At 45.4% G+C, this 24,686-nt stretch overlaps 2 protein-coding genes across 2 annotated transcripts; one reads left to right on the top strand and one right to left on the bottom strand.

Moving 5' to 3' along the window:
• Positions 1 to 89: 89 nt before the first annotated feature.
• LOC129171953 (adenylate cyclase type 3-like) lies at positions 90 to 18,628 on the bottom strand. The gene is made up of 21 exons (XM_054761144.1): positions 18,337 to 18,628; positions 18,128 to 18,272; positions 13,521 to 13,612; positions 12,387 to 12,536; positions 12,061 to 12,200; positions 11,500 to 11,611; positions 11,311 to 11,438; positions 10,942 to 11,100; positions 10,696 to 10,855; positions 9,769 to 9,867; positions 9,149 to 9,225; positions 8,925 to 9,083; positions 8,755 to 8,842; positions 8,579 to 8,695; positions 6,554 to 6,819; positions 5,156 to 5,237; positions 4,672 to 5,070; positions 3,117 to 3,236; positions 2,883 to 3,009; positions 926 to 1,050; positions 90 to 862 (listed from the first exon to the last, which is right to left on the bottom strand). The coding sequence occupies exons 3-21, from the start codon at positions 13,533 to 13,535 to the stop codon at positions 680 to 682; spliced, it is 2,706 nt and encodes a 901-aa protein (XP_054617119.1). The 5' UTR covers positions 13,536 to 13,612; positions 18,128 to 18,272; positions 18,337 to 18,628; the 3' UTR covers positions 90 to 679.
• Positions 12,583 to 20,943, top strand: naga (N-acetylgalactosaminidase, alpha). Its single transcript, XM_054761146.1, has 9 exons — positions 12,583 to 15,836; positions 15,998 to 16,154; positions 16,230 to 16,370; positions 17,184 to 17,395; positions 17,456 to 17,550; positions 17,614 to 17,775; positions 18,144 to 18,341; positions 18,419 to 18,559; positions 20,325 to 20,943. Exons 2-9 carry the CDS (start codon positions 16,000 to 16,002, stop codon positions 20,526 to 20,528), a joined length of 1,308 nt encoding a protein of 435 aa, XP_054617121.1. The 5' UTR covers positions 12,583 to 15,836; positions 15,998 to 15,999; the 3' UTR covers positions 20,529 to 20,943.
• Positions 20,944 to 24,686: the final 3,743 nt, after the last annotated feature.

Raw genomic sequence — 24,686 nt, 5'->3', positions numbered from 1 at the left:
CTAAAGTTATGAACACATATCAAATATATGAAAATATATCAGAATGCATACTTCAGGGGAGGTGCAGCAGTACAAGAAAAATAAAGAAAAACATTGTTTTCCAAACCTTGAAAGCTGCTAACCTCAGTTAAGTTTAAAGGCAAAAATATATTGATTTTTAGTTCCTACAGTAGGTGAGACTGCGGTGCGCAGAAAAATCAAAACAAAATACGCTCCAAAAAAATTACATTTTGTAAATGTCTCCTCTTGGCATTAAAAAAAAAAAAGAATTAATTATTTTATTGTGAGCTAATTCTTTGCAATTGTATTTTTGTATACCAATTCAGTATTACTATTACACTTCACTTATCACTTATTACACTTTTAAAGGGAAAGTGCAATTTCTTTGGAATTTTGCCCATCATCCATGATCCTTATGTGAGACCCGAACATGCATTGTTCTCTTTTCTGTACGTTCTAAAGATATAAAACAGCTAAAAAGAGGCAGCTAAGAATGCACATAATGGGACGCTCCATTTCCATATGTGGCCTGCACAATAACCAAGCTACAGCACAGTATGGTACAGCACTTGTCAACAGGTGGAGTGAAATTGGTGAAAAGATAAAGAATAAGAAAAATACCGCTAAAAGATCTCAAGATTGTGATCCAAATATAGAGTCCATCCTTCTGGTCCAGGTGTCAAAAAACATGCACAACCTGGTGAGGAAGAGTCGTCCCTGGTAGGCCCGTGTTGCTGATGTTTTGTTCTTTCCCCTTCATGAAAAAGGTCAGCAGTTCCCCTTTCCCTTTGACAAAAATGGGCCCCCGTCGCACAAAGCGGAAGCCATAATCCTTCAAGATGTTGTAGCAGTCCTCCACCACCTGGGGGCAGCGAAGGGACAATAGAGGCGCTTTCAAGAGGTTTGTGTGTTTTTATTTACGTACCTGAATGTTTCCCATGACTCCGGTTGACTCCATCCTACTGGCCACGTTGACCGTGTTTCCCCAGATGTCATAGTGAGGCTTACGAGCGCCGATCACGCCCGCCAGAACCCCGCCCTTGTTGATACCTGAGGGGGAACACGACGGGATCCTGCTGGGACTGTTGTGGGGACCGTTATCAAGACGACCTAACTCACTACCTTGAGACATATCGTGTATATTCCAATCAATGCCTTGATTCAATTAACCGCTGAGTCGCTGGGTGAATGGTCTACAAAAGCAAATAACCGCCAGGGTCTCTAATTAGCGGCAGGTCAAAAAACATTAAAAGCTGCAGCTGTAGACGACCTCCCGATGTTGTTTTTTTTAAAATGAACTCCACAAGATAGCAGTAGCTGCATTTCAAGTGTCATGAGTGGTGAGCGTTTGGGGGTGTCGTGGTTGACACAACTCTGCAGCATTGCGTGGACATCGGGGGAAGTGCCTCTGGATTGGCAGACAGGGGTGGGGGTTCCCCCCACACTCTTCAGCCTTCCAGTAAGATCCATTCAGGAGTTTTGGAGAAGAGGATCCGCCGGATAGTTGAATCTCGGATTCAAGAGGAGCAGTGCGGTTTTCATTGTGGTCGTGGAACTGTGGACCAACTCTGCACTCTCGGCAGGGTCCTTGAGGGTGCATGGGAGTTTGCCCAACCAGTTCGCATGTGTTTTGTTGACTTGGAGAAGGCATTCAACCATTTTCCTTGAGGAATCCTGTGGGGAGTACTCTGGGAGCATGGGGTACTGGCAGTAAGTCCGTTTCCAGTGAGGGTTGGACTCCACCAAGGCTGCACCTTGTCACCGATTCTGTTCATTACTTTTATGGACAGAATTTCTAGCCGCTGCCAGGGTGTTGAAGGGATCGGGTTTGGTGGCCGCAGGACTGGGCCTCGGCTTTTTGCAGATGATGTGGTCCTTCTGGCTTCATTGGGTGGTGATCTTCAACTCTCACTGCATTAGTTCGCAGTCGAGTGTGAAGCGGCCGGGATGAGAATCGGCACCTCCAGGTCCGAGTCCATGGTGCTCACCCGGAAAATGGGTGGAATGTCATCTCTGGGTCGGGGATGAGATCCTGTCCCAAGTGGAGAAGTTCAAGTACCTCGGGGTCTCGTTCATGAGTGAGGGAAGGGTGGAACGTGAGATGGACAGGCGGACTGGTGCGGTGTCTGCAGTGATGCAGACTCTGCATCGGTCCGTTGTGGTGAAGAGGGAGCTGAGCCGAAAGACAAAGCTCTCAATTTATCGGTGGATCTACATTACTACGCTCACCCGTGGCCATGAGCTTTGGGCAGTAACCGAAAGGACAAGATGGCGGGTACAGTCGACCAAAATGAGTTTACTCCATAGGGTGGCTGGGCTCTCCGTTAGAGATAAGGTGAGAAGGACTGTCATCCAGAAGAAACTTGGAGTAGAACTGCTGCTCCTCCAAATGAGGTAGCTCATGCATCTGGTTAGGGGTGCCTCCCGGACGCCTCCCTGGGGAGGTGTTCAAGGCACGTCTGACCGGTAGGAGGCCTCAAGGAAGACCCAGGACACTTTGGAGAGACTATGTTTCTTAGCTGGCCTGGGACGCCTCAGGATCCGTTGCGAGGAGCTGGACAAAGTAGCTGGAGAGAGCCTGCTTAGGCTGCTGCCCCTGCAACCCCACCACGGATAAGCGGAAGAAGATGGATGGACGCACTTTAGAATGTTGCTACTGAGTGTGAAACTCATGCGTGCTGTTGTTTACGATGAACTGCTACGTTTTCCTTTTCACTTTCATGTATTCCAAATCATTGATAAAGTGACAAAATTAGGTTGGCACATTTTCAATCATCGCCAGCTTTCAGTCAAATACACGCCCACAGAACCCTGCCCAACACACACACACACACACACACACACACACGTATACGCACATACACACACACACACACACTGACCGATCCGTAGCATGAAGTTATTGAAGGACTGTTTGTTGAGGTTGTTGAGGGTGACTTTCATAGCCAAAGCAAAGTCTGCCAGATCAGCGAGGTGCTGCCAGTGCTCCATAAGCGTCTGGTCCTCTGGCTGGGGGACACCACAAAGACACGCCACACCGTTACCGTGGAAACCATTCATAAACCATTCATAAGTCCAACACAAAGACCAAAACAGCGCGTCGTCAGGCTTCAAACCTTTAGGGTGCCGTGTCCGTTTGTCGTATTGCTTTTTGGGGTGAGTCCCGCCGCCGCCATGTAGGTGCTTCCTATTGTCTTGATCTTGGTGATGTTGCGGAACTCGTCCCTGTCTAGCAACTGAGGGAAAGAGTGGACAAGCCTTAATCTTGAAGACTCCACGGTTGAATAGAAATCAAATAGTGGCCTCCACTCTAATAGACGCCCTTTCCCAATCGATCATCAAATAAGACGCCTTTTTTCTCCTCTTCAAGGTGGTGGTAGACTTCACTATACCATACGCTGGCACGCTGACACACTGAGATGCCATCTGTACAGCTTAGGGTTTTACACTAGCATTAGGATCTTTTTTGTCCCCAGTCGGTCCTTGAAAACAGCACATAGACAATCAGTATATCCTTAAAAATAGCCATATATGTAAAAAAAAAAAAAAAAATTACCTGGAGGGAACAACTACTCAGTGGGTCCATGCCGTAATGATACTATTCACTCTTCATTACAACCAGAGCTTAGACAAACAGGCAAGATAGTATTCTGCTGACCTGAATTCATCATTACTTGGGAAACAAAGTTAATTGCCGTTCCCTCCGAGAGATCCTTTTGCCTGTCAGAAATGCCAAAGTAAGGAATTCAGTGTACAGTCGTCCCTCGCTTATTGCGGTTTATCCAGACCCAACCGGGATAAGAGTGAATTTCCGTGAAGTAGTATTCAATATTAATAAATGGAATATTTTTGTAGTTAGAGCATAGAAAACCAGAGGTAAAAATACTGATATTTACTGACAGGACAACAGCATTACTGAGCTGATTCTCATCATTTAGGCTATCAGACCCCAATCGTGTTGCTGGATGTCCCCTCGCTGACTGCAACAAGCTAATGGAACGACGTATTGTTCCTGTGGAATGACTGGGTTGAACCAGACAGATCTTTACTGAGTGTTGTGGGAGGATTTCCGAAAGCAGCTTCAGGCTTCGGAGTCTGTAAAAAGCTGCATTAAGACTCATTGTCATTCTGCTTCTCTTCTTGCCTCAAGGAACTGCAGACTGACAAACAAGAATTTCATTATTAATATGAGAAAAGATAGAGGAGAGGAAAAAAAAGAAAGAAAATAAAAGAGAGAAAAAAATAGCCATATATTTGATAGGATATACTGTACAGTATATGTAATCCATATACTGTAGATGATCTTTGACCAGCACTTTTGCAGCACATTCTTAAAAATAGCATAACGCTCCTGTCATACAGAGAATCTTCAGCTAGCGTTTTTGCAGTAGGTCCTTAAAAACAGCAGAGTTCTCCTCCTATATAGGCAATCTTTGACTAACTTTTTTCCCCAGTATGTCTTTTTAAAAACAGCAGGGCACCACTGTCATGGGTCTTTGACGAGCGTTTTTTTTGCAGCATGTCCTTAAAAAGAACAGAGAGCTCCTGTCACATTAAGGATCTTTGACTCATGATTTTGCAGTACTTCCTAAAATAGACCAGCACTTAGAAACAGGAAAGCGCTCCTGTCATAGAAAGGATCTTTGCCTAGCTGTAATAATAAAGACTCACGCTGTCAAAGTCTGAGATGATCTCGTTGAGAATGCGGAGGCACTCAATGCCTCCGTTGTTGATGCTCTCCTCGGTGTAGAAGTCTGAAAAGTTGGGGATGGATGCGAACATCACGCCTACTTCATCGTACGACTGACTGTACAGCTCCTGACGCGTGACAAAATAGTTTGGATTTGATTCGATATTGAAATATCTTTCAAACTTCCACAAGCATTTATTTCTGTTAAATGTGTGATACACCTCGTCTCTCTTTTTAGTGCCTAGGAAGTGTTTGGCGACGTGCTCTGGAAGCATGTTAGCAACCAGCGCTTCATTCCAGCGTCTCATCTCCATCACTCGCTCCTTCTGATCGTGCACGCCCATCTTCCACAAGAACAACTTCCTGGACTGACGCTCCAACTATAGGCAAAAAAAAAAAGATGACACAGAAGTGGGCGTCAACAAAAGGTCAGGTGACTGCGGAAGCAGAAGGGGACTCACTCACATGGCGGGAGAAGATGTAGAAGCTGAGCATCATGACGATGATCATCGTGGTCACGAGGTACTTGGATGGTACCATGGATGCCCTGGAAAAAGATACAAGATGCTTGGGTTCCAGTTCCATCAACAAAGTTATCACGTGCAAAAATCCTTTGCAATAAACACAAGTTTGACAGTACACATCCTATTGATCACTTGTTGCTAGGTAGATTTCATAAAGTCCTCTTTTTCCATTGACCATAAAAAAATATTTTTTATTTATGCACGTTCATTTCTAGCACGTAATTACTGCTCTGTATTAAATCTGAAATACATTTAGTGCCTCTACCCCAATATGGAGTATATATTCATGACAGAGCAGGGGCGGATCTAGTTTTTTTGAAAAAGGGGGGGTGTGGGCAAGGCCGTAGGCCAAGGCGCTGTAAATGGTGACATCTGAGGCCAATTTTATGTCCTTAATTTCAAGTGTTTGTTGTTATTTTTATCCTTGGAATATATCGTTTAAGCCAAAACATTCTATTTATAGTCTGAAGTCTGAGATTGTAAATATTTTGTGGGACATCGTAATAGCGTAATGAGGGGTAAAATATCATAATCATTACGCCGAAATCGTAATGGTTGGCATCTCTGGGTTGTTAATGTCAAAGTGTGCCGGCCGCCAGCCAGATTGACCGGCTATTCAGATAAAAAGGCCGTCTATTTCCCACTGGGAAGCAATCCCTAGCAGAGTGTTTAATTACTTTCACCTCATAAACCCTCCAGCCCAATGTCCAAACTGATATCAAGGATACATGCTGACCCTATCCTGCATGCCGCCAGCTTACCACCTACCACTACACAGTGCAGCATGTACTAAGCCATACACATGCACAGCCAGCCTAGAACAGTGTAGCATCCTCCTGGCCCAAAAAGCAGACCACAAAATATTCCCTGGGGCTCCCCTCCCCTGCTCCCCCAGCCGGCCTAGCTCTGGGGTCAGTTGACTGACTGTGGCCTGGGGTGAACTGTCTTGGTACTAGCAGTACTAATAAATCAACATGTACCGGCTTAGACATACATGTACCTTCACTGGGACTGGGTGACTGGAATCCAAGATGGGGGGGTAGCGTGCTGTACAAATTCATTGAAGTTTGCACACATGATGAGGTTTTAAAAAAGTAAGCCTTTGTATTGAAGTGCTTTTTGTGACAAACTTATGTAATGTATATCATAGATGCACTAACGCTCTGCTAGCCATTTACATTGTTCTCTATATACAGTATATGTTGTTGATACTTTAAAGCTAAGCTATTCTATGAAATAGTATCATCCCAAAAAATGCAATTATTCTTATTTATTCAAATAAAAAAGCAATTAAAACAATATACCGGATATTTGTGTAAATTAAAGAGACTTTCCCTACCGGTGGGAGGCAAAGTGCACAAAGTCGTAAAGGTCGTAGATGCTCCCCCAGCTGTAGATGTTGATGGCTCCCGTCGCCGTGACGACCAGCGCCATCAGTCCCAGCTTGATGAGGTGGCTGACCTGCACCAGCATGGTGGTGGCAATCAGCACCATCACGGCCATGAAGCTGTAGTGCTTGGGGTTCTCCGCGCATTCTCCCACCACGTCCAGCGTGAGGGCAGAGGTGCTGTTGACCACCCGGAAATGTGGCGGGACACAACTGAGCTGCCAAACACAAAGCAAAATCGGCTGATAAAAAAAAAACAAAAAAAACTTAAGTGTCTTTTGAGCATTTTGTTTGCGTCCCCTCCGTGTGTCAATTAAGAACGTTTAGTGAAGCGTCCCCCATTCACGTCAGGAGCTAAAAGCCATCATTCGTGTTAACAGGCTCCTTTGGGGGCTGCAGGCAGCAGCACGACACAACTAATGGAGCCCGCAGGGAGAAAGACACAAGGCATGCACAGTTTACTGTCTAAAAGAAAAATAAATGCAATACGATATGAAAACAAGAAGAAATAACACAGCAAAACCACAAAAAATTATCCATTAATTAGTTAGCTACTACTTGCCGTGGCCAAAAATAATCAATAACATCAAATGTAATATATCCTTCTCAATCCCACTGACATACCTTCCATAGAGGAAGCAGAGGCTGAGGACACGAACGCGGACAGTTCCATCACCGTGGCTGAGGTATCTGGGGTAGTCAAAATGCTCCCCAGTGGCAAAGCTCCGGGGGTGGACGAGTTTCGCCCTGAATTCCTCAAGGCTCTGGATGTTGAGGGACTGTCTTGGCTGACACGTCTCTTCAACATTGCGTGGAAGTTGGGAACAGTACCTCTGGGTTGGCAGACTGGGGTGGTGGACCCCCTATTCAAGAAGGGTGACCGGAGGGTGTGTTCCAACTTTAGGGGGATCACACTCCTTAGCCTACCTGGAAAAGTATATTCCAGGTTTCTGGAGAGAAGGGTACGACCGTTAATCGAACCTCGGCTACAGTAGGTGCAATGTGGTTTTTGTCGTGGTCGCGGACCACTGGACCAGCTCTACACCCTTGCAAGGGTGCTGGAGGCTACTTGGAAGTTTGCCCAACCGGTCTACATGTGCTTTGTGGACCTGGAAAAGGCATTCGACCGTGTCCCTCGCGGTGTCCTGTCGGGGGTGCTCCGGGAGTATGGGATTGGTGGCGCGCTACTACGTGCCATTCAGTCCTTGTACAACCGGAGCAGGAGCCTGGTTCGCATTGCCAGTAGTAAGTCAAGCCTGTTTCCGGTGAACGTTGGCCTCTGCCAAGGCTGCCCTTTGTCACCGATTCTGTTCATAATTTTCATGGACAGAATTTCTGAGCGCAGCCAAGGTGTCGAGGGAGTCCAGTTTGGGGGCCTTAGGATCTCATCTCTGCTATTTGCAGACGATGTGGTCCTGATGGCCTCATCGAGCTGTGACCTGCAGCGTTTACTGGGACGGTTTGCATCTGAGTGTGAAGCTTCTGGGATGAGACTCAGCACCTCCAAATCCGAGGCCATGGTTCTCAGTCGGAAAAGGGTGGATAGCTCCCTCCGGGTTGGGAATGAGGTCCTGCCCCAGGTGGAGGAGTTCAAGTATCTCGGGGTCTTGTTCACGAGTGAGGAAAGGTTGGAGCGTGAGGTCGATAGGCGGATCGGCGCAGCGTCTGCAGTAATGCGGTCGCTGTACCAGACCGTCGTGGTGAAGAGAGAGCTGAGCTGGAAGGCAAAGCTCTCAATTTACCGTTCGATCTATGTTCCCACCCGTCATGTCTCATAACATTCCTGATGCCTATGGAGCACAATACTACATAGAAGTTGTCTTCTATACTTTTGGACTAACAATAGGCCATCGTCCAGCATGAAACAGCCATCATTTCTTCCTGATTTAAACACAGTGAGGGACCACAAATGACTAACAAACAATGAAAAGCGGAAATACTAGACTGCTACTAAAGTAGATGACAGACCCATCTTACCATATCAGCTATGGTAGCCATGGTGAGGACAAATATGGCCCCCACGGCCCACGTGTTTCTTGCCCAGCGTGTGCGATCGATCCATGTGGAAAAGGACACCAGCTTCTTGGAAAACATCTGCACACAAATGCTAGTGATTAAAAACAAAGTGTGTGCGTGAATGTGAGATGTTTCACCTTGGGGAAGATGGCGGCCAGCGAGCTCACAATGAGGATGCACAACAAACCCTCTCCTACTGCAAGAGTCACATAGTTCTCAACCAGCCTGCAACAACAGCACACAGCTTCAGTTTCAGCTTCTACTAACAACCACAAAAGCGTCCCAAAAAAGACAAGAGGGGACCTACAGAGGATCTATGAACACCTCCATGGCGGTGATGAAGAGGAGCACGATGGCGCAGCAGCAGAAGGCTGCTCCGCTGCGCTTCTCCTTCTCAGAGGAATAGTGCGCCTCCAACTTTCCGTCCACAAAGTGGAGCGAGATGGGGTGGATCAGGTTCTTCATTCTGGGGTTGGAATGAATGAATGCGGTGCAAAAGCTACAATCTTACAATCGTTACAATCTTCTCACATTTGCCGTGTTTCTCTTTCCAGGAGCTCCTGTTGTAAGCGCCTGTTGATGACTTGTTCTTCAACCAGCCTGCTCCTCTAAGGACGTCCAAAAACATGATCAAACATTATAATTTTCAGACCACAGTCGTCCCTAGCTACATCGCCGTTCTTCTTTCAACTACAAAAATATTCCATTTATTATTCAATTTTTTTGGTCATAAAAAGGTTTTATATGCTTTAACTATACAATAATATTCCATTTATTCATTTATTGTTCCATTTTACTGTCATAAAAAGGTTTCATATTCTTTAACTACAATAATACGGTATTCTAGTTTATTAATATTGAATCCTACTTTGTGGAATTTCTAAATGAAATTCAAAATCTAAGATGTCTTATTTTCTATTATTACGTAGACTATACTGGGTAAAGGTGACTATAGGGGTGTTATTTCATGTCTAGAGGGCTCCAATAATGTTAAAAGCCATATTCAGAAAGTGATAAAAAGGTTTGCTTCAATGAACGAGGCACAGCTGTATTGGGTGATGGGAGCAGATGGAGCTGTGTGGTGTGTGGCACACCGATGTGGAAGATGCAAGGATTGTTTGGTGTTGTCAAGGACGTGAATCCTACTTCACCTCCTGTTTGCACTCCGACGCCGGCGGTGACGAGGCTCCGTGGTTTGACGTGGTATTAATCAGCCGCTGCGACTTTGTGGTGTACAAAGAGCTGGATGTCTGCGAGAGGAAAGCAGGAAAGAAAACATGACTTCAAAATGGCAGCACCAGTCAAACGTTTGGAGACACTTTGCTAAACTTTTGTTTATAGCGGGGGTATCCAAACTTTTCCTGAGAGGGCCACGTAGAGAAACATGAAAGGATCAACTTTGTCACTTTGATATTTGGTAAAGCAACACGTGTCGATACACTAACAAGTTTGATATATTGAAGAAAAAATGCCATTGCAGCGTTTGTGATACAAGTGAAAAGCCTACCATTATTATGAACTCTTCTTTCCCCATTTTGCTGTTTTTTGCTTTAATTTTCCAAATATGTCAACTTCATCAATCATCTTTGTAAACATCATGACTTTATTCCTATCATTTCCTGACTTTTTCCCACAGCAAATTTTCCCCAAAAAAGACTTCAGTTTTATTTGTTTTTCACAATGTTACCACTTAAAAAAAACATATTTTTTTCTTAATATTATAAATACAACTCTATGCTACTAAAATGACATTTTTATTACGAGTTTATTCTCTTCTTCTTCTTTGTTCCCCTCAATATTTTGACTTTATTTTTGTAAAATTCCATGAGTTTTTTCCATTTCTGCTATTTAAATTTTTTTCCCAACTTTCTGCTTGTGAATTTTCTTCTTGTAATTCTTACTCTATCCTCATAATATTATCACTTTCTCCTCAACCAAATTTTCCAAAAATGACAATTTTATTTGGTTTGTTTCTTTATTTTTTGTTCAATAACAATAAAAAAACAGCCGCGGGCCGCACTTTGGACACCCCTGGTCTACAGTTGTGCGATAGACGGCATGAAAAAGCGCGTACTAACTTTTTCATTGCGCTTATCATCTTTCTTTTTGGGCACCACAACTAAATAGGTGTCGATGCCTTTCTCCAGCAGGTACTCGCATCTTTCCCCGCCGTTGCCAGGCTCCAGCTCAAACGCTCCGTGCAGACTCTCCTTGGTGCTCTGGGAAATGTGCACCCGCCTGCGGTGCAGACACAAAGCAAACACCAAATTCTGTACTCAAATAACCTTTGCGGCAGGCAGAAAGCAAACATGTGGCTCTTCTACCCAGGAATCCCTCCAGATTCCATCTTATTGGCGACGGTGACATCCGTCGACCAGACGTCAAACTGCCAGCGCTTCTGGCCCAGGACTCCTCCCAGAACGGTGCCGGTGTGGACGCCCACTCGCATGTCCACATCTGTTTTGGTCTTCTCTCGCACATAACTGACACAGGCAAGAAAGCAGAGAGGTGTCATCCGTATGTCTCCAAGGAAACATAGGAGCTCCCACCTCCGTAACTGACTGACGGATAGTTGTCAGAGCTCCAGGCTTCATTTGAAGATGTGTACGAAAGGAAGTGGTGAAAGACTTCCACACTAAACGTTGAATTGAAAGCAAGTTTGGTGGAGTTGCATTTGGGTGGTGAGCACTTACGAGATGGCTTCTACCATGGAGACGCCCATCATGATGGAGCAGGTGGCGTGGTCCTCTCTAAAGTCGGGAAGACCACAGATGCAGTAGTAGCAGTCGCCCAAGATCTTGATTCGCAGTTGATGGTGCCGCTGCACAGTGAAGCCAAATGAAAATGATAGCATTCATCAAGTGTGACGAGATGGTACTCACTTCGGCTAGTTTATCGAAACGGGCAAAAAGCTCGTTGAGCAGCTTCACAAGCTCCTGTGCGCTGCAGGTGGAAGATAGCTGTGTGAAGCCCACAATGTCGGCAAACAGGATGCTGGATGCAGGAGCAGAGGGTGCAGTTAATTCCGGCCCATCTAGGCCCATCCGTAAAGCCTCAGTCACAACCGGTCGTACCGACTCCTACGGCAAAAAAACGCAAGAAACGGACGGAAGGCACACGTGGGACATGCTGAGGTTCTTTGTCATGTCAAACGAACTCAATGAGCATTTGTTTTTTTCAGGTTGCAAGACAAACTTTTTGAACGTCTTAGTGCGTCTTTCGTAGGTTTTGCTGGTGTCGGGTTTGAACAAGTAATTAGTGCGGCCAAAGCAACGCTCAGATATTTCTTAAGTCCTCCATGCGTATCGAAATCTCATTCCTTCATGGTCACCACAACTACGTCCTCCACAAACAAACAAACAAAAAAATGCAGCCTCCATAAATGATCCGTGTGGTTGTGACCGAGGCTTGAATCACCAACAATCAACACTTAGCGTGCTAACCTGACGTGCTCGTGGCGGTACATGTACATGGTGTTGAACTGCTGCTGCTGCTGGACCTCATTCTGATCGGCACTATTCTTCAAGCCCTGCAGCATCTCATCAGCAATGTGCTTGGGCAGGATGGACAACAGTAATTCCTCCTGCGAGGCGCACAGTGCCAGAAGAGCACAGCAATAAAAGAACCCTTGTCACAGAGGTTAAGACGTTCTAGGCCAAGTCCCTGATGGGTGTTGGGCCAATAAGAACAAGAGTGTCTGAGCCCAACACTCACAATTAGGCAGCACCACACCAAGTGTTGCAGGTGTGTGTATGTTCAAGGTGTGTACCTGCTGGGCGCTCTGCTCCTCCAATGTGAGTTTCACCTCCAGGGACTGACGTGCCTCCAAGAAGGCCGTCCTGTACTTCCTGTCGGCCATGTAGTACGACAGGACCCCTACTGCGGCTGCACACAGGTACAGCATGGCGTTGGCCAGAAGCTGGTAAGGGATGAGTGGGTGGTATCATCACTAAATCAGGCAACACATTTGTTTCTGTCTCTGTGAATTTTGCCCATCATCTACAATCTTTATGTGAAACACGAATACGCGTCCTTCCCTTTTCTGTGCCTTCTAAAGAGATAAAAACACGAGGCAGCTAGTAATAGGATCGCCCCTGAAACCCCTCTAAAAAAACTTCAAAAAACGCCAACAATGTGACCTGCACAGTAACCAAGCTACAGCGCCATTGTTATTGTAGGCACTAACACCAAAGAACTACTTTTCTGGTGTAGTGACACAGAGCCTTGCTCACAGCGCCCCACCCACTACCGAGAGGTAGCGTAAGCTAAAGGAGTTGCTGCATGGCCCGTGAGATTGAATTGAATTTCCCAGCTCAGTGGGGGACACAAGTCTTGTGCTGAGAGATACGGCCCCCCCATCAGTCATGCTGGCATCCCAGTGAGAGTGGTCATCAGACGTCCCGTGCCAACCTTGAAAAAGCCATTCATGCCTTCATCAGTTCCAGGATCGACTACTGCAACGCCCTCTAGATTGGACTAAATCAATCCTGGTACTGGTGTCCAACACCCCACAACATGCCCATATGACCCCCAATCTCTTCTCTCCACGCTGACTGCCCTTTGGGTTCAGGGTGGATTTGAAGGTGTTTGTTTGCGTCTTCCAAGTATTCCATGTTATGATGAATGTACCTGATACTACACGCTCACTGCATGGATCGAAAACCAGAAAACCTTGTTGGAGCTTTTCGGAGGTGTTTTCATAGCGGCCTTTCTTGGCAGAATAGGTGTGTCCCAATACATGCATTAGTTAGCTGTCTCTTTTTAGGTGTTTTTATATCTTTAGAACTGACAGAAAAGAGAAAGACATCTGGTCATGCCTCACATAAGGATTGTGGATGATAGGCAAAATGAAAAAACATGTGCAGTTTCCCTTGAAAGGATAGATGGTTGGACAGATATTCACCTGCCTGACCAGCATGTACCCTCGCTGGTTGTCTTCAAACCTTTGAGCCACAGTCACCCCCAGCACCAGGATGTGGATCCCGCAGGCAAGAGCTGACAGCAGAACAAGGGCAGCCAGGTTGAGTGGTAGCATCAGGAAGGTAGAGAAACTAAAAAAGGCCTGCCAGCCCACCGAGTCACTGGCATGGGGGAAGCGCTCGTAGTTGAGTCCAGAGTAGCACAAGACATGGACAGTAACCATCAACCACAGGATGTAGGGGATGGCGCCACGCGACACCGCCGACTCGGGCAGCTTCTGCAGCCGGTACAGCTCGTGGAAGACGAGGTCGGCGGCCAAGCCCACCGCGGCCACCAACACCATGGCCTTTTTGTCCTCGGTGTAAACCACCGCGCACATGATGATGACGAAGCTATTGAAAAGACCGGCAAACATCATCAGCGCCAGCATGTTCTCCTGTCTCTGCCGACGGAAGTAACTCTGATAAAGCCCCTCCAAGGAGTCGGGGGTGAAGGTGGGACAAATGGCGCTTAGAAAGCCACATCCGCGCTGGAGCGTCACCACGTCACGGGTACCAGCTACATCACCTGGGTCCTGACACGGGTATACCATAGGGTACCCCGTAGGCTGCTCTGTGTCTATGTGAAAAACCCGGTTGGACATTTTGACTGGGATTCCAGTTCTTTTCCTTTGCTTAATACTGAAAATCACTGGGGGAGCACTACAGCACTCATGAACTGCTGCCTCTGGTTCTCAAGGCATCATCAAGGCATCTCAAGTTCCTCCCACAGTCAAAGATCACGTCTGTACGGCTCACTGAAGACTCTAGGTTGCTCATAGGTGTCGTACCTCCATGTATCAGTCCTATGATCAGTTCGATTCCTGCCCCAAATCAGACAGGATACATTCCAGCCACCCTGAGATGGATGGATGGCCCTCAAGGCCAAAAGTGTTTAGGAAGTGGCCATATGTCCAGTGTTGGATCCATCCAAGCTCCAGCAACCCTTACCTTTGGAGAACAAGCATTCTCAGGGAATCTCCAGGAAATACAAATCCCTCCTGCAACTGGAATCCAAAAAGTTGCACCATGCTAGTCCACAGCATTTCCTCTTTCAGTTTGCAGATTATAAAAGCGTGTAGATTTTCAAGACTCTGCATCTTTCAAAAACAAGGTGCCATGCCCAAAAACACTTGCTGTCCTTCTGGCGTTATTCCATCTTTCTGTCTACCACACCTCCTCCCTCCCTCCTCGCTGGCAGCAAGCTCTGTTACTGTTGCTACCATGAAACCAAAGTAACCGCCGTGCCTTGGGAGATGTGACGCACGCGATGGAGCCAAGAGGCAACACTTGTCAAGAGCTTAAACAACCGATTCTCTGCAGTCTCGAAGGGGAAGTCTAATCGGTTTGAATCTCACCGCTGATGGATGCGTGTTTTATTGTTGCCTGTCCTCAGAACCTCCATGGTCCGCCATGGTGCCCCCCCAGAACCCCTGTCCCAACAGGTGCTACACCTGCTACTGCTGCAGTGACCGTCTCCATGGCGATTCCTAAATTAGACCCAATACTTTATAGACTCCTCGGCTGGCGCATCCTCAAGGACAGGAACGATGAAATGAATGATACATCACAGCGCACCTTAGCTCCCGTGCAAGTAACGCTCCCTGCTGGCTGTGAGAAGCATGACATCAAAGCACTCTGGCTAGACTTGTGTAAGTGCTATGATCTTCCAACATTCCAAGTTACATAAACATTGTTTTTATGTGTTGTATAACAACTCCAACATTAGAAAATAAAACCAAATGACATCACATTTTGTTACATTTAAATCAAATGGGAAATCCTAGTTTATGTAAGGTAATTGTAAAATAGTTCAATAAAAGCTCTCCTCCATGACTGTCGTTTGCTGGCGTCTATCGTTCCAACGCGTTCAATGCAAATAAATAAATAATAAAGAAAAAACAAAAGTAAAAATTGAAAAAATCAAGAAAAATAAAAAAGAATTTAAAATGAAAAATTAAAAAAACAGAAAAATCACGAAGATTTTAAACATAAATAATAGAATCTACTCATAAGTGTGATTTCCCTTGCAAGAAATTTAGGAAAGAGGAGGTGTACTTGCCGGTAAGCGGCAGTAGGAAGCCAAGCTTGACAACCGTAATGGAACGCAGCCGCCTCTGGTCAGCTGACACAAGTTACTTCCGCGTTTCAAAAAATAAGAACAGTAGAGATTCTAAAGTGTAGAGATCGTTAAGGAGACAGACGAGGAAAAATCGGACGCATCGTTTGGACTTGCTCTTTTCTAGTTTGCCGGAACGCCGGTAAGTTTTTTGACATTTTTGATTTAAAGGTTATCAACCTAACCTGACGAGCTCCGGTAAATAGTTTAGGTGTTGAGCCTTTTCAAGTGCAGGCTGGCTAAAGTCCAAACGAACTTGAAGTGTCCACTGACAAGACTTCTAAGAACGTTTTTATTCAACAGGGATGCTTTCGACTGTGCTCGTGTTTGTATCTACTCTCATGGCCGCCGCCGTCGCCCTGGACAACGGCTTGATGAGGACCCCTCCGATGGGCTGGTTGGCGTGGGAACGGTTCCGCTGCGATATCGACTGTGAACACGACCCGAAGAACTGCATTAGGCACGTGGGGGAAGGCCTCAAGAGTTTGTCCGTGTGAACTCCTAATTAAAGCGTCTGTCTTCGCATCCTGCCCAGTGAGAACTTGTTCACCGACATGGCCGACAGATTGTCAGAGGATGGCTGGAGAGAGCTGGGCTACGTCTACGTCAACATCGACGACTGCTGGGCGTCCATGCAGAGGGACCAACATGGACGGCTCCAGCCCGACCCAAAGAGGTACAAAAGCTGTTGGTCAATAAAAGCTTTAGTGCAGGTGTGACAGTCACATGACCTACAATAACAACCCTGAGTCAGCAGGTTTACTTGGAGTCATGGCCACAAGACAGCTCTTATTTCCATTTTCACATCCGTAACTGTCACTTTGTTTACACATAACCCTCCCAATTTTAGATGAGGGAAATTGGATGAATATCTGTTCCAGGGTCAAACTGTGGCCGCCATACAACATGTATTAACTGTACAGGTAATGATTGAAGTACAATTTGAACACGCTTTACTATCACAAGTGTAAAAATACAGTCGTCCATCGCTATATTGTGGTTCCGTTATCACTCCCTTGCTATCTTGTGGTTCAGTTATCACTCCCTCGCTATATTGTGGTTCAGTTATCACTCCCTCGCTATATGGTGGTTCAGTCATCACTCCTTCGCTTTATGGTGGTTCAGTCATCACTCCCTCGCTATATGGTAGTTCAGTTTTGTGACGTGAAACTAGAGCCGTGTTTTGTTAACCTCAGGCTGATCATGATGCCTTCACTTCGATGGACAATATGAAGCGCTACGTGATAACAACCTGTGAATGCAGTATTTTTGTCATTTATTTCTCCTAAGTCTTTTTCAGGCTAGTCTGATGGTTAGTGTTATAGTGCCACCTGTTGCTGTGGCATGCACGTGACAGCCTGTGAGAAGTGGAAGTTTCTTCAGAAAATGTTATTTCCAGTACTGGAAATGCAGCTACTGTCATCTTGTAGAGTTAATCAGGAGGTTGCCTACAGCCACAGGTGTACCTGACCTGACTTCTCTGTTCCAGGTTCCCTGGTGGCATCCGCCGGCTGTCCCGCTACATGCACAACCGGGGGCTAAAGCTGGGCATCTACGGGGACATGGGCACGCACACTTGTGGGGGCTACCCTGGCACGCCGTTGAGCAAGATCGAGATTGATGCCCAGACCTTCTCCGACTGGGAGGTGGACATGTTGAAGTTTGACGGCTGCTATTCCAATGCCACGGAGCAAGCGCAAGGTAAAGAGGCTTGGAGTATTCCTAGACAGTCCCACTTCATTAGTTTCCCCTTCTGGATAGGTTACCCTCAAATGTCCAAGGCTTTAAACGCAACAGGTCGTCCCATTGCCTACTCCTGCAGCTGGCCCGCCTACCAAGGTGGTCTGCCACCTAAGGTACAGTCAAACGGAGCGCACAGTGTTTTTGCTCTGAATGATGCCTTATTTTTGTCTTCTCAGGTGAATTACAGTCAGTTGGCAGAGATCTGCAACCTGTGGCGTAACTACGGTGACATCCAAGACTCGTGGGACAGTGTCCTGAACATCGTGGATTGGTTTTTCGACAACCAGGAGGTCCTGATTGCTGTGGCCGGGCCCGGAAGATGGAACGACCCGGACATGGTCTGCGCCACTTCTCATGTTAACAAGTTCATTTTTCAAAACTTGAATAATCATTTGGAGTGCATGAGAAAGTGGGAAGAAAATCCTAACTGTCTTTGAATGAAGACATATACTGTGCAACACAACAGCAGCAGAACCAATGTTGTTACAGCGGTAAGGAGAAAACGGCTCCATTTCACATTTTAAAGCGCGTGCAGAGCTAGATAAAACTGCTGGATGCTGACCACTCATGATACTTCAGATGCAGCTATTGCCGTTTTGTGGCGCTAATAAAAAAAAAAAAAAAATCATGAAGAGGTTGCCTACAGCCACAGCTGCTGGTGTTGTCGTCTTATCAGTATTCGTAGCGTACCTTGATGTTCTTCTAGCTGATCATTGGGGACTTTGGCCTCAGCATGGATCAGTCCCGTACACAGATGGCTCTCTGGGCCATCATGGCCGCTCCCCTCTTCATGTCCAACGACCTGCGCACCATCAGCGGGGGGGCTCGCAGCATCCTGCAGAACAAAATGGCCGTCAGAATCAACCAGGACCCTCTGGGCCTTCAGGGGAGACGCATACTTAAGGTGCCGCTATCTCTTTTTGGTCCGCCGAATTGCTTTGCCGCTTTCTGAGTTTCATCTCCTTCTTCGTTCCCCGCCAGGAGGAGAGCGGCATCGAGGTGTTTTGGCGCCCGTTGTCCAACGACGCCAGCGCCTTGGTGTTCTTCAGTCGGCGCACGGACATGCCGTACCGCTACCGGACATCCCTCAGCAAACTCAACTACACCGCAGGCAGCTACGAGGTCTGGAACACTCACCTACGTCATTCTACATCTCCTATTTGTACAATATTTATTAGCACGTATTCAAGAGATTCAAGAGATTCAAGAGAGTTTTATTGTCATGTGCATGGTAAAACAGCAGTTATACCATGCAATGAAAATCTTATTCTGTATCACCTATGTCATTCTACATGTCTTATTTCTACATATTACCATGAATATAAGGCCATTTTTCTGCAGACCCTTTGTGTAAAACTATTTTGGAAGCCAAGACGTAAGACAAAGCACGTTTTCAAAGCAGCAGGTTGCGTGTAGAAGTCGTTCCAGCCCGACTGTGAGACCACCAGTAGTTTATTTGAGACTGTTTTTCTATTCAGGCCCGTACGGTGTGATTGTTACCAAATGTAATGAATGATTGTATGATGAACAAACGTATTGTCAAGGCAAATACAACGACAGAACATGAGGTTTCCAGATGAACTAATGGTACAAAAGTCAACATGAATTCATGACAAAGATATTGTGTGCATGCTTGACATGTTTCACAATTATTTTATTTATTCCTTCTTTTTTTGAGGTTGTTTTTCTTTTTGAAAAAAAGTTTTATCAAAATGTTTTTTTCAGCCCCCACATTCACATTTAAATTGTCTAATTAATTTATTTATTTTAATTAAAAAACTCATTGCAAGACGGCATTCAAAACGTATACGTTTTCAAGAATTTTAGTCAAAGAGACGAACAACCATTCACTCTCACACTCACATTCATACCTATGGACAATTTAGAGTCTCCAATGAAACTAACATGCATGTTTTTGGAATGTGGGAGGAGACCGGAGTACCCAGAAAACCCACACACACACGGGGAGAACATGCAAACTCTGTATATGAACATAAATTCTTAAAATGCCTAAAATACAATTCAACACAAAGGAGCAGAAGATATGCATTTTGGTAATTATCATATTTTTTATTTAAAATAAAAATGTCAATTGTGGTCTACTTACTGAATGTATTTAATAAGACTTACTTAATGTGAGAAACCATTAAAAACGTAACTTCAAAACAGAAATCCACATTGAGAAATATGTTGTTTTGGTACTTTTTCCCAGCTGTACTTGAAGTCCAACAGCGACATATTCTACACTTGTTTTGGTTTTCAGTTAGTGTCCTACAGTCACACATAAATTGGGGTCCATTTAATTAATGTATTTAATATTTAAAGACAAACAACAATTTAAAAAGCCATTGCAAGACAGCAATCAAAATGTATACATTTTCACGAATTTTAGTCAAATTGATCTTTTTATTTTGAATTGAAAATGTTAAAAAAATTATTACATTTGTTATTTTTTCCCTGTCCTTACATTCACTCTTACATTGTGGTGTATATAATTTATGTATTTATTATTTGTTTAATAACAAACTCACTTAATCTGAGCAACAATGAAAAAGTCACTGCAAGATGGAAATCAACATTTGCACATTTTCAGTAATTTTAGTAAAATTGATCCAGTATGCCAATATTAACATTTTTTCTTATTTCTTTTCAAGCTGCACATGCCCTGAAGTCCAATAGACAACCCTAGGCAACATAAAATTGGGAAACCCTAATCTAAAAAGTGAAAGCCAATATGCTGATTTTCCAAATCATGTCAAACTACAATGAAAGCGAAATAGGAGAGTTCTGCTCAGCGTAGCATCGTGCTAGCATGACGCTACCGAAAGCTGTCACGTTAGGCTGCAAATATGAAAGAAGTAAAGTCTTGTTTCTCTTCACGTCTCAGGTGCACGATGTCTTCTCCGAAAGGAGCGTGACCCTGAAAGACTCCACCGGCTTCGTGGTGTCGGTGAACCCCACGGGCGTGGTCATGTGGTACGTCTCCGCCCCCGTCAAACCCAACCGCCTCCAGGAATTTTTTAAAGACGCTCGACTCAGAGGAGCCGCCCGAGGCGACCTCGCCAACGTAATCCCGCCTGTTTTCCTCTAACTGCCTCATGATGATGACACTCGAATGACCTGAATCCACTTGGATGACTCTTTGAGTCGCTGTTAACTCAGGGTTGGGTTTTTTGGAAATGATGCAACACCATGCAGCGATTCTGCTTCAAATTGTGCACATGTTGACTTTGAAATGTTTTCCTTTTTTTCATCTGCTGATCGCCCATGTAGGGACATTTGTTATGGCGTTTTCTAAAAATCTTTTTTTCTACTTTGATCTTTTGTGAAGCTCTGACATTTGACTTGTTTTGTATTTGAGAGAATTAGCGTAAAATGCTGTACTTCTAGCCAGAGGCATTTAAGGAGGCCTTCATTGGAAGCAGGCAATAATAATAATAATAATCGTAATGTGTCAACTCCCTATGCAACTTATTTGTATGACTTGAATCATGAATAAAAAAAGGAAAGCGTACCTGTGCTGGTCTTTTTTTTTGAAGAGTGCTGCACAACACAACCATTGTTGTGATAGTGGCTAATAGGAGTATTTACAGTGAACGTACTCCAAAGTCATTGTCTTGTGTAAGTGATGAATAAAAACCTGAAGAAAGAAGACTTCGCTTAGCTTTTGCTCGGACAGACACGTGGGCCCACCTTCCTGCATTCCATCCGTCCATCATTCTCTATGGTGCTTATCCTCAGTAGGGTTGTGGGGGTATGCTGGAGCCTATCCCACCTTCCTGCATTCCCTGATCACATTTTACCTCTTTGCCATCACGGGTCCACTTCAAAACCAGCAAGTCAAAGCCAAGCTCTTTTAGCTTCTCGCTGCACCGCTACCGAGTTGAACCAGCAGAGGTCGGTGCTGCGCTTCCTTCAGAACAAGACGTGGACGTGACACCCTTCCTCCAGCCAAAAAGCGCACCTGCTGAGGCCCACAAGGCCAGTCAGCCAACCATGTTGGACCCTTTATCTCTTTGTTATGCTTTCACATCCTCTGCTGCCCCCTTTGGACTTTTCACACAACATTGGATAACTTCATTAACTTTGCGTCATTCTGCTTCCTCCTGTGCACCGTGTGACTATCTGTGACCTTGGCCCAAGTGTCCAGGGTGGGGGGAGTCACATGAGAGCTCCCGCATGCAAATTATAGGGCCGGTCTCTCTCCATGTCAAAGGCCCAGACTGGTAGCATGGTCATGATATGGGAAAGCAGCAACCCAAAAGACAAGACAAGACAAGAAAGGGTCTATCAGGTCCATCACACGAGAGAACACGTTGCGCTCTTTCCCCACATGCTCATTTATTAACACGTTGATTGTATAACGCACTAACAACACTACCGATGTTGTAGTAGTGATAAGGAGCAAACTACTCATAAATAAAAACTATCTGGAGGTTGCCTACTGCCACAGCTGTTTACAGTATGCCAATGCCAATGAACAATATATTGCACAACACAGCAGCAACACAATCAATGTTGTCACAGCAGAAAAACCCAACACTAACGGCTGAGTGGCAACATTTTAAAGCGCATGCAGAGGTGGATAAAGCTGCTTGTGTTGGAATGTGAAGGTCCCACACTGGTGGCGTTATGATGATGTGGGAAAGCAGCAGGGGGTGCAGTCTATTAGCGGGTGCACACGAAGGAGGGAGGCGGTCTGATAGATAAACAGTAGCGTTCCTGCAGAAGCTCACGTAGGCCCACAGCTGCACTTGCCAGTCTTTGTGCCCCCTTATTCCATTATCCAGCCCCCCTACCTCCCTCATTCGCCACACGCTGCTGGTCACGCTGTCTGGCCTAACCCCCCCCCAAGTGAAATCTAGATGAAAGGACCCAGACAGAACTTTGCGGATATGAGCATCATCTCACACATGCACACGCACACGCACACACACAGCAGCCTAGTTAAGATATCTATAAGAATATGTACAAGATGTAAGACGTATAATACCATATATACAGTACAGTATACAGTACATAAAGTATAATCCTGCCCTGTCTTTCTTTCAATAAAGGTGAAAATGGTGATTAATCATGATTAACTTTTTAAATCATTTGACAGCCCTCATGATTTTATTGTTTGTTTTGCCAGGGGCCAGCAGAATACACGTGGGAGGCTGCAAAAGGCCTCCGGGCCGTACTTTGGACACCCCTGATCTATGACAATCCACCGCACGAGCTCTGTGATCAATTTGGCCTTTAAAAGGAGGCAGTAGTTTCACGTACGGCAAGAATAGCACACATGGAGTTTGCATTGGTGGCTGAGGAGCAGGATTGGAAGTTCATTCACAGCCAGAGAAAGATGGCACACAAAGGACTCACTTAACAGCATGATTGAAAGCTAATGAAGCTAATAAAGCTAATTCATATGTGAACTTGTGTATTTCTTTTTAGGAATGAATGAATGCACAAAAAGAAGAGGAGGAGGACGTTTCCGCGACGCCGCTGTGAACGAGGCGAGCTGCACGTTGTCTGAAAGGCGTCGGGTTCGCATGGCAACTGGCCAGACTGTCGCTTGCCAACTGGCACCAGCGAGGGTCATAGTCAAGAGACTCTCTCTCTCTCTCGCTCGCTCTAACGTGCGCTCACACAGACACACACTGTCAGGATCTCACTCGTTTCTTTTTAACGCTGCAACTACTTTCATGATTTGTTAGGACGTGTTTTAACATGATTAGGTAACACCCCTATAGTCACCTTATTAGAGCCCTGCAGACGTGAAATAACACCCCTATAGTCACCTTATTAGAGGCCTGCAGACGTGAAATAACACCCCTATAGTCACCTTATTAGAGGCCTGCAGACGTGAAATAACACCCCTATAGTCACCTTATTAGAGCCCTGTAGATGTGAAATAACACCCCTATAGTCACCTTATTAGAGCTCTGCAGATGTGAAATAACACCCCTATAGTCACCTTATTAGAGCCCTGCAGACATGAAATAACACCCCTATTGTCACCTCTACACTCCTATTATTCTTTGTTTACATCCCATTGCACAGGCGACAGGGTCACTGCAAAAAGACAGCTGCTGCTAGCATAGCAAGCTACCAAGGTAACTACTGTAGTTAGCCGCCCAGATGTACTTATTCTAAATTTCCGCAAGTGTTTCAAACAGAGTGGGTCAGAAGGAAAGAAAAGAAGCTAAAAACTTACCACTAATTTGTGGGATAAAAGCAAAATAAAAATCACCCAACCTGGAGATGCTTGCTTCCTTTCACCCCAGGCCAATATATGAGAAGATACACACATACAAGTACTATGCTATTTATTTACTTACTTTTTTTTTTTTTACCAGTGCACACTATTTGCACATTATTGAGACTACAAATCCAACATATGTCATGTGTGAAAAGCTGGAGGGAAAGAGAATCTTAAGTATTTCTACTTAAGCCTCTTGACCCAAGTTGAAATGTTGGCTTGCCCACTTGGAAACTCAAGAGAATAAAAAATGACTTTTCCAACCATTCAATTTTCCCTTTGCTGCTGAATGAGCAAGGATGGTAAGCTGGGATGAATCAATTCATTTACTTTCCTTTGGGAAAAACTGATTTGGAAGTTCCTCGGCATTGTGGTTTGGACTTTGGAGGTTCCACTGGTCAAGACAGCCTTTTCACCACCACCTTGTTCACAGCGTACTGTACATGTGTTCTGGCAGCGTGTGCCAGAACACATGTTCAAAACCATTGCGTGGAGGGGAGCCCGGCGCGTCGGCGGGATTTGGCCCGAATGAGCCTTGTGGAGAATGGCGCAGGTGGACGTCTTTGACGGGACTTTGTCAGGTTTCCAGCACTTTTTTGCTGCATTGGTGTGCTAACGTGACGCCTGCTGGAGACTCGCTGTGGAAAGTCCACCGAGAAGCCAAGTTGGCAAAAAGCCGTCATGTGACCGGGGCAGCCAATAAAAATAGAGCCTTGATCGGTCAACAATGCCTCCCGCAACCTTCCCTGCGGTCTGACAATATCCATTGGCGGGACTGTTGTGCTATTTATTCTCCTGCGGCGTCCTGTGTCTCCATGTTTGTCAATCTGTCTCTCGCCTGTCCGCCATCATGCCGATGAACTTGGACTAAGTAGCTCGCTGATTAAAGCCAGCTGCAAGATGATACCATTCAACACCCAAAGTCATCAGTCAAGGTCACGTGAAGCCCAGCAATGAGATGTTCTAGTCTGCAGTTGGTAGCATCAGCACTAACCAATCCTAATG

This window comes from Dunckerocampus dactyliophorus, chromosome 19 (assembly GCF_027744805.1).
Source record: "Dunckerocampus dactyliophorus isolate RoL2022-P2 chromosome 19, RoL_Ddac_1.1, whole genome shotgun sequence".
Lineage (NCBI taxonomy): Eukaryota > Metazoa > Chordata > Actinopteri > Syngnathiformes > Syngnathidae > Dunckerocampus > Dunckerocampus dactyliophorus.
Note: the sequence above shows the minus strand (reverse complement) of the source record. Positions and strands in the feature narration are given on the sequence as shown.

Excerpts from the sequence above, each read along its gene's own strand:
- LOC129171953 (XM_054761144.1), bottom strand. Across the intron at positions 3,010-3,116 it reads ACGGACACGGCACCCTAAAG|CCAGAGGACCAGACGCTTAT; the intron begins GTTTGAAGCCTG and ends GGTGTCCCCCAG. Across the intron at positions 863-925 it reads GAGTCATGGGAAACATTCAG|GTGGTGGAGGACTGCTACAA; the intron begins GTACGTAAATAA and ends CGCTGCCCCCAG.
- naga (XM_054761146.1), top strand. The coding sequence starts at position 16,000 with ATGCTTTCGACTGTGCTCGTGTTTGTATCTACTCTCATGGCCGCCGCC. Across the intron at positions 16,371-17,183 it reads CTCCAGCCCGACCCAAAGAG|GTTCCCTGGTGGCATCCGCC; the intron begins GTACAAAAGCTG and ends TCTCTGTTCCAG. Across the intron at positions 18,342-18,418 it reads AGGGGAGACGCATACTTAAG|GAGGAGAGCGGCATCGAGGT; the intron begins GTGCCGCTATCT and ends GTTCCCCGCCAG.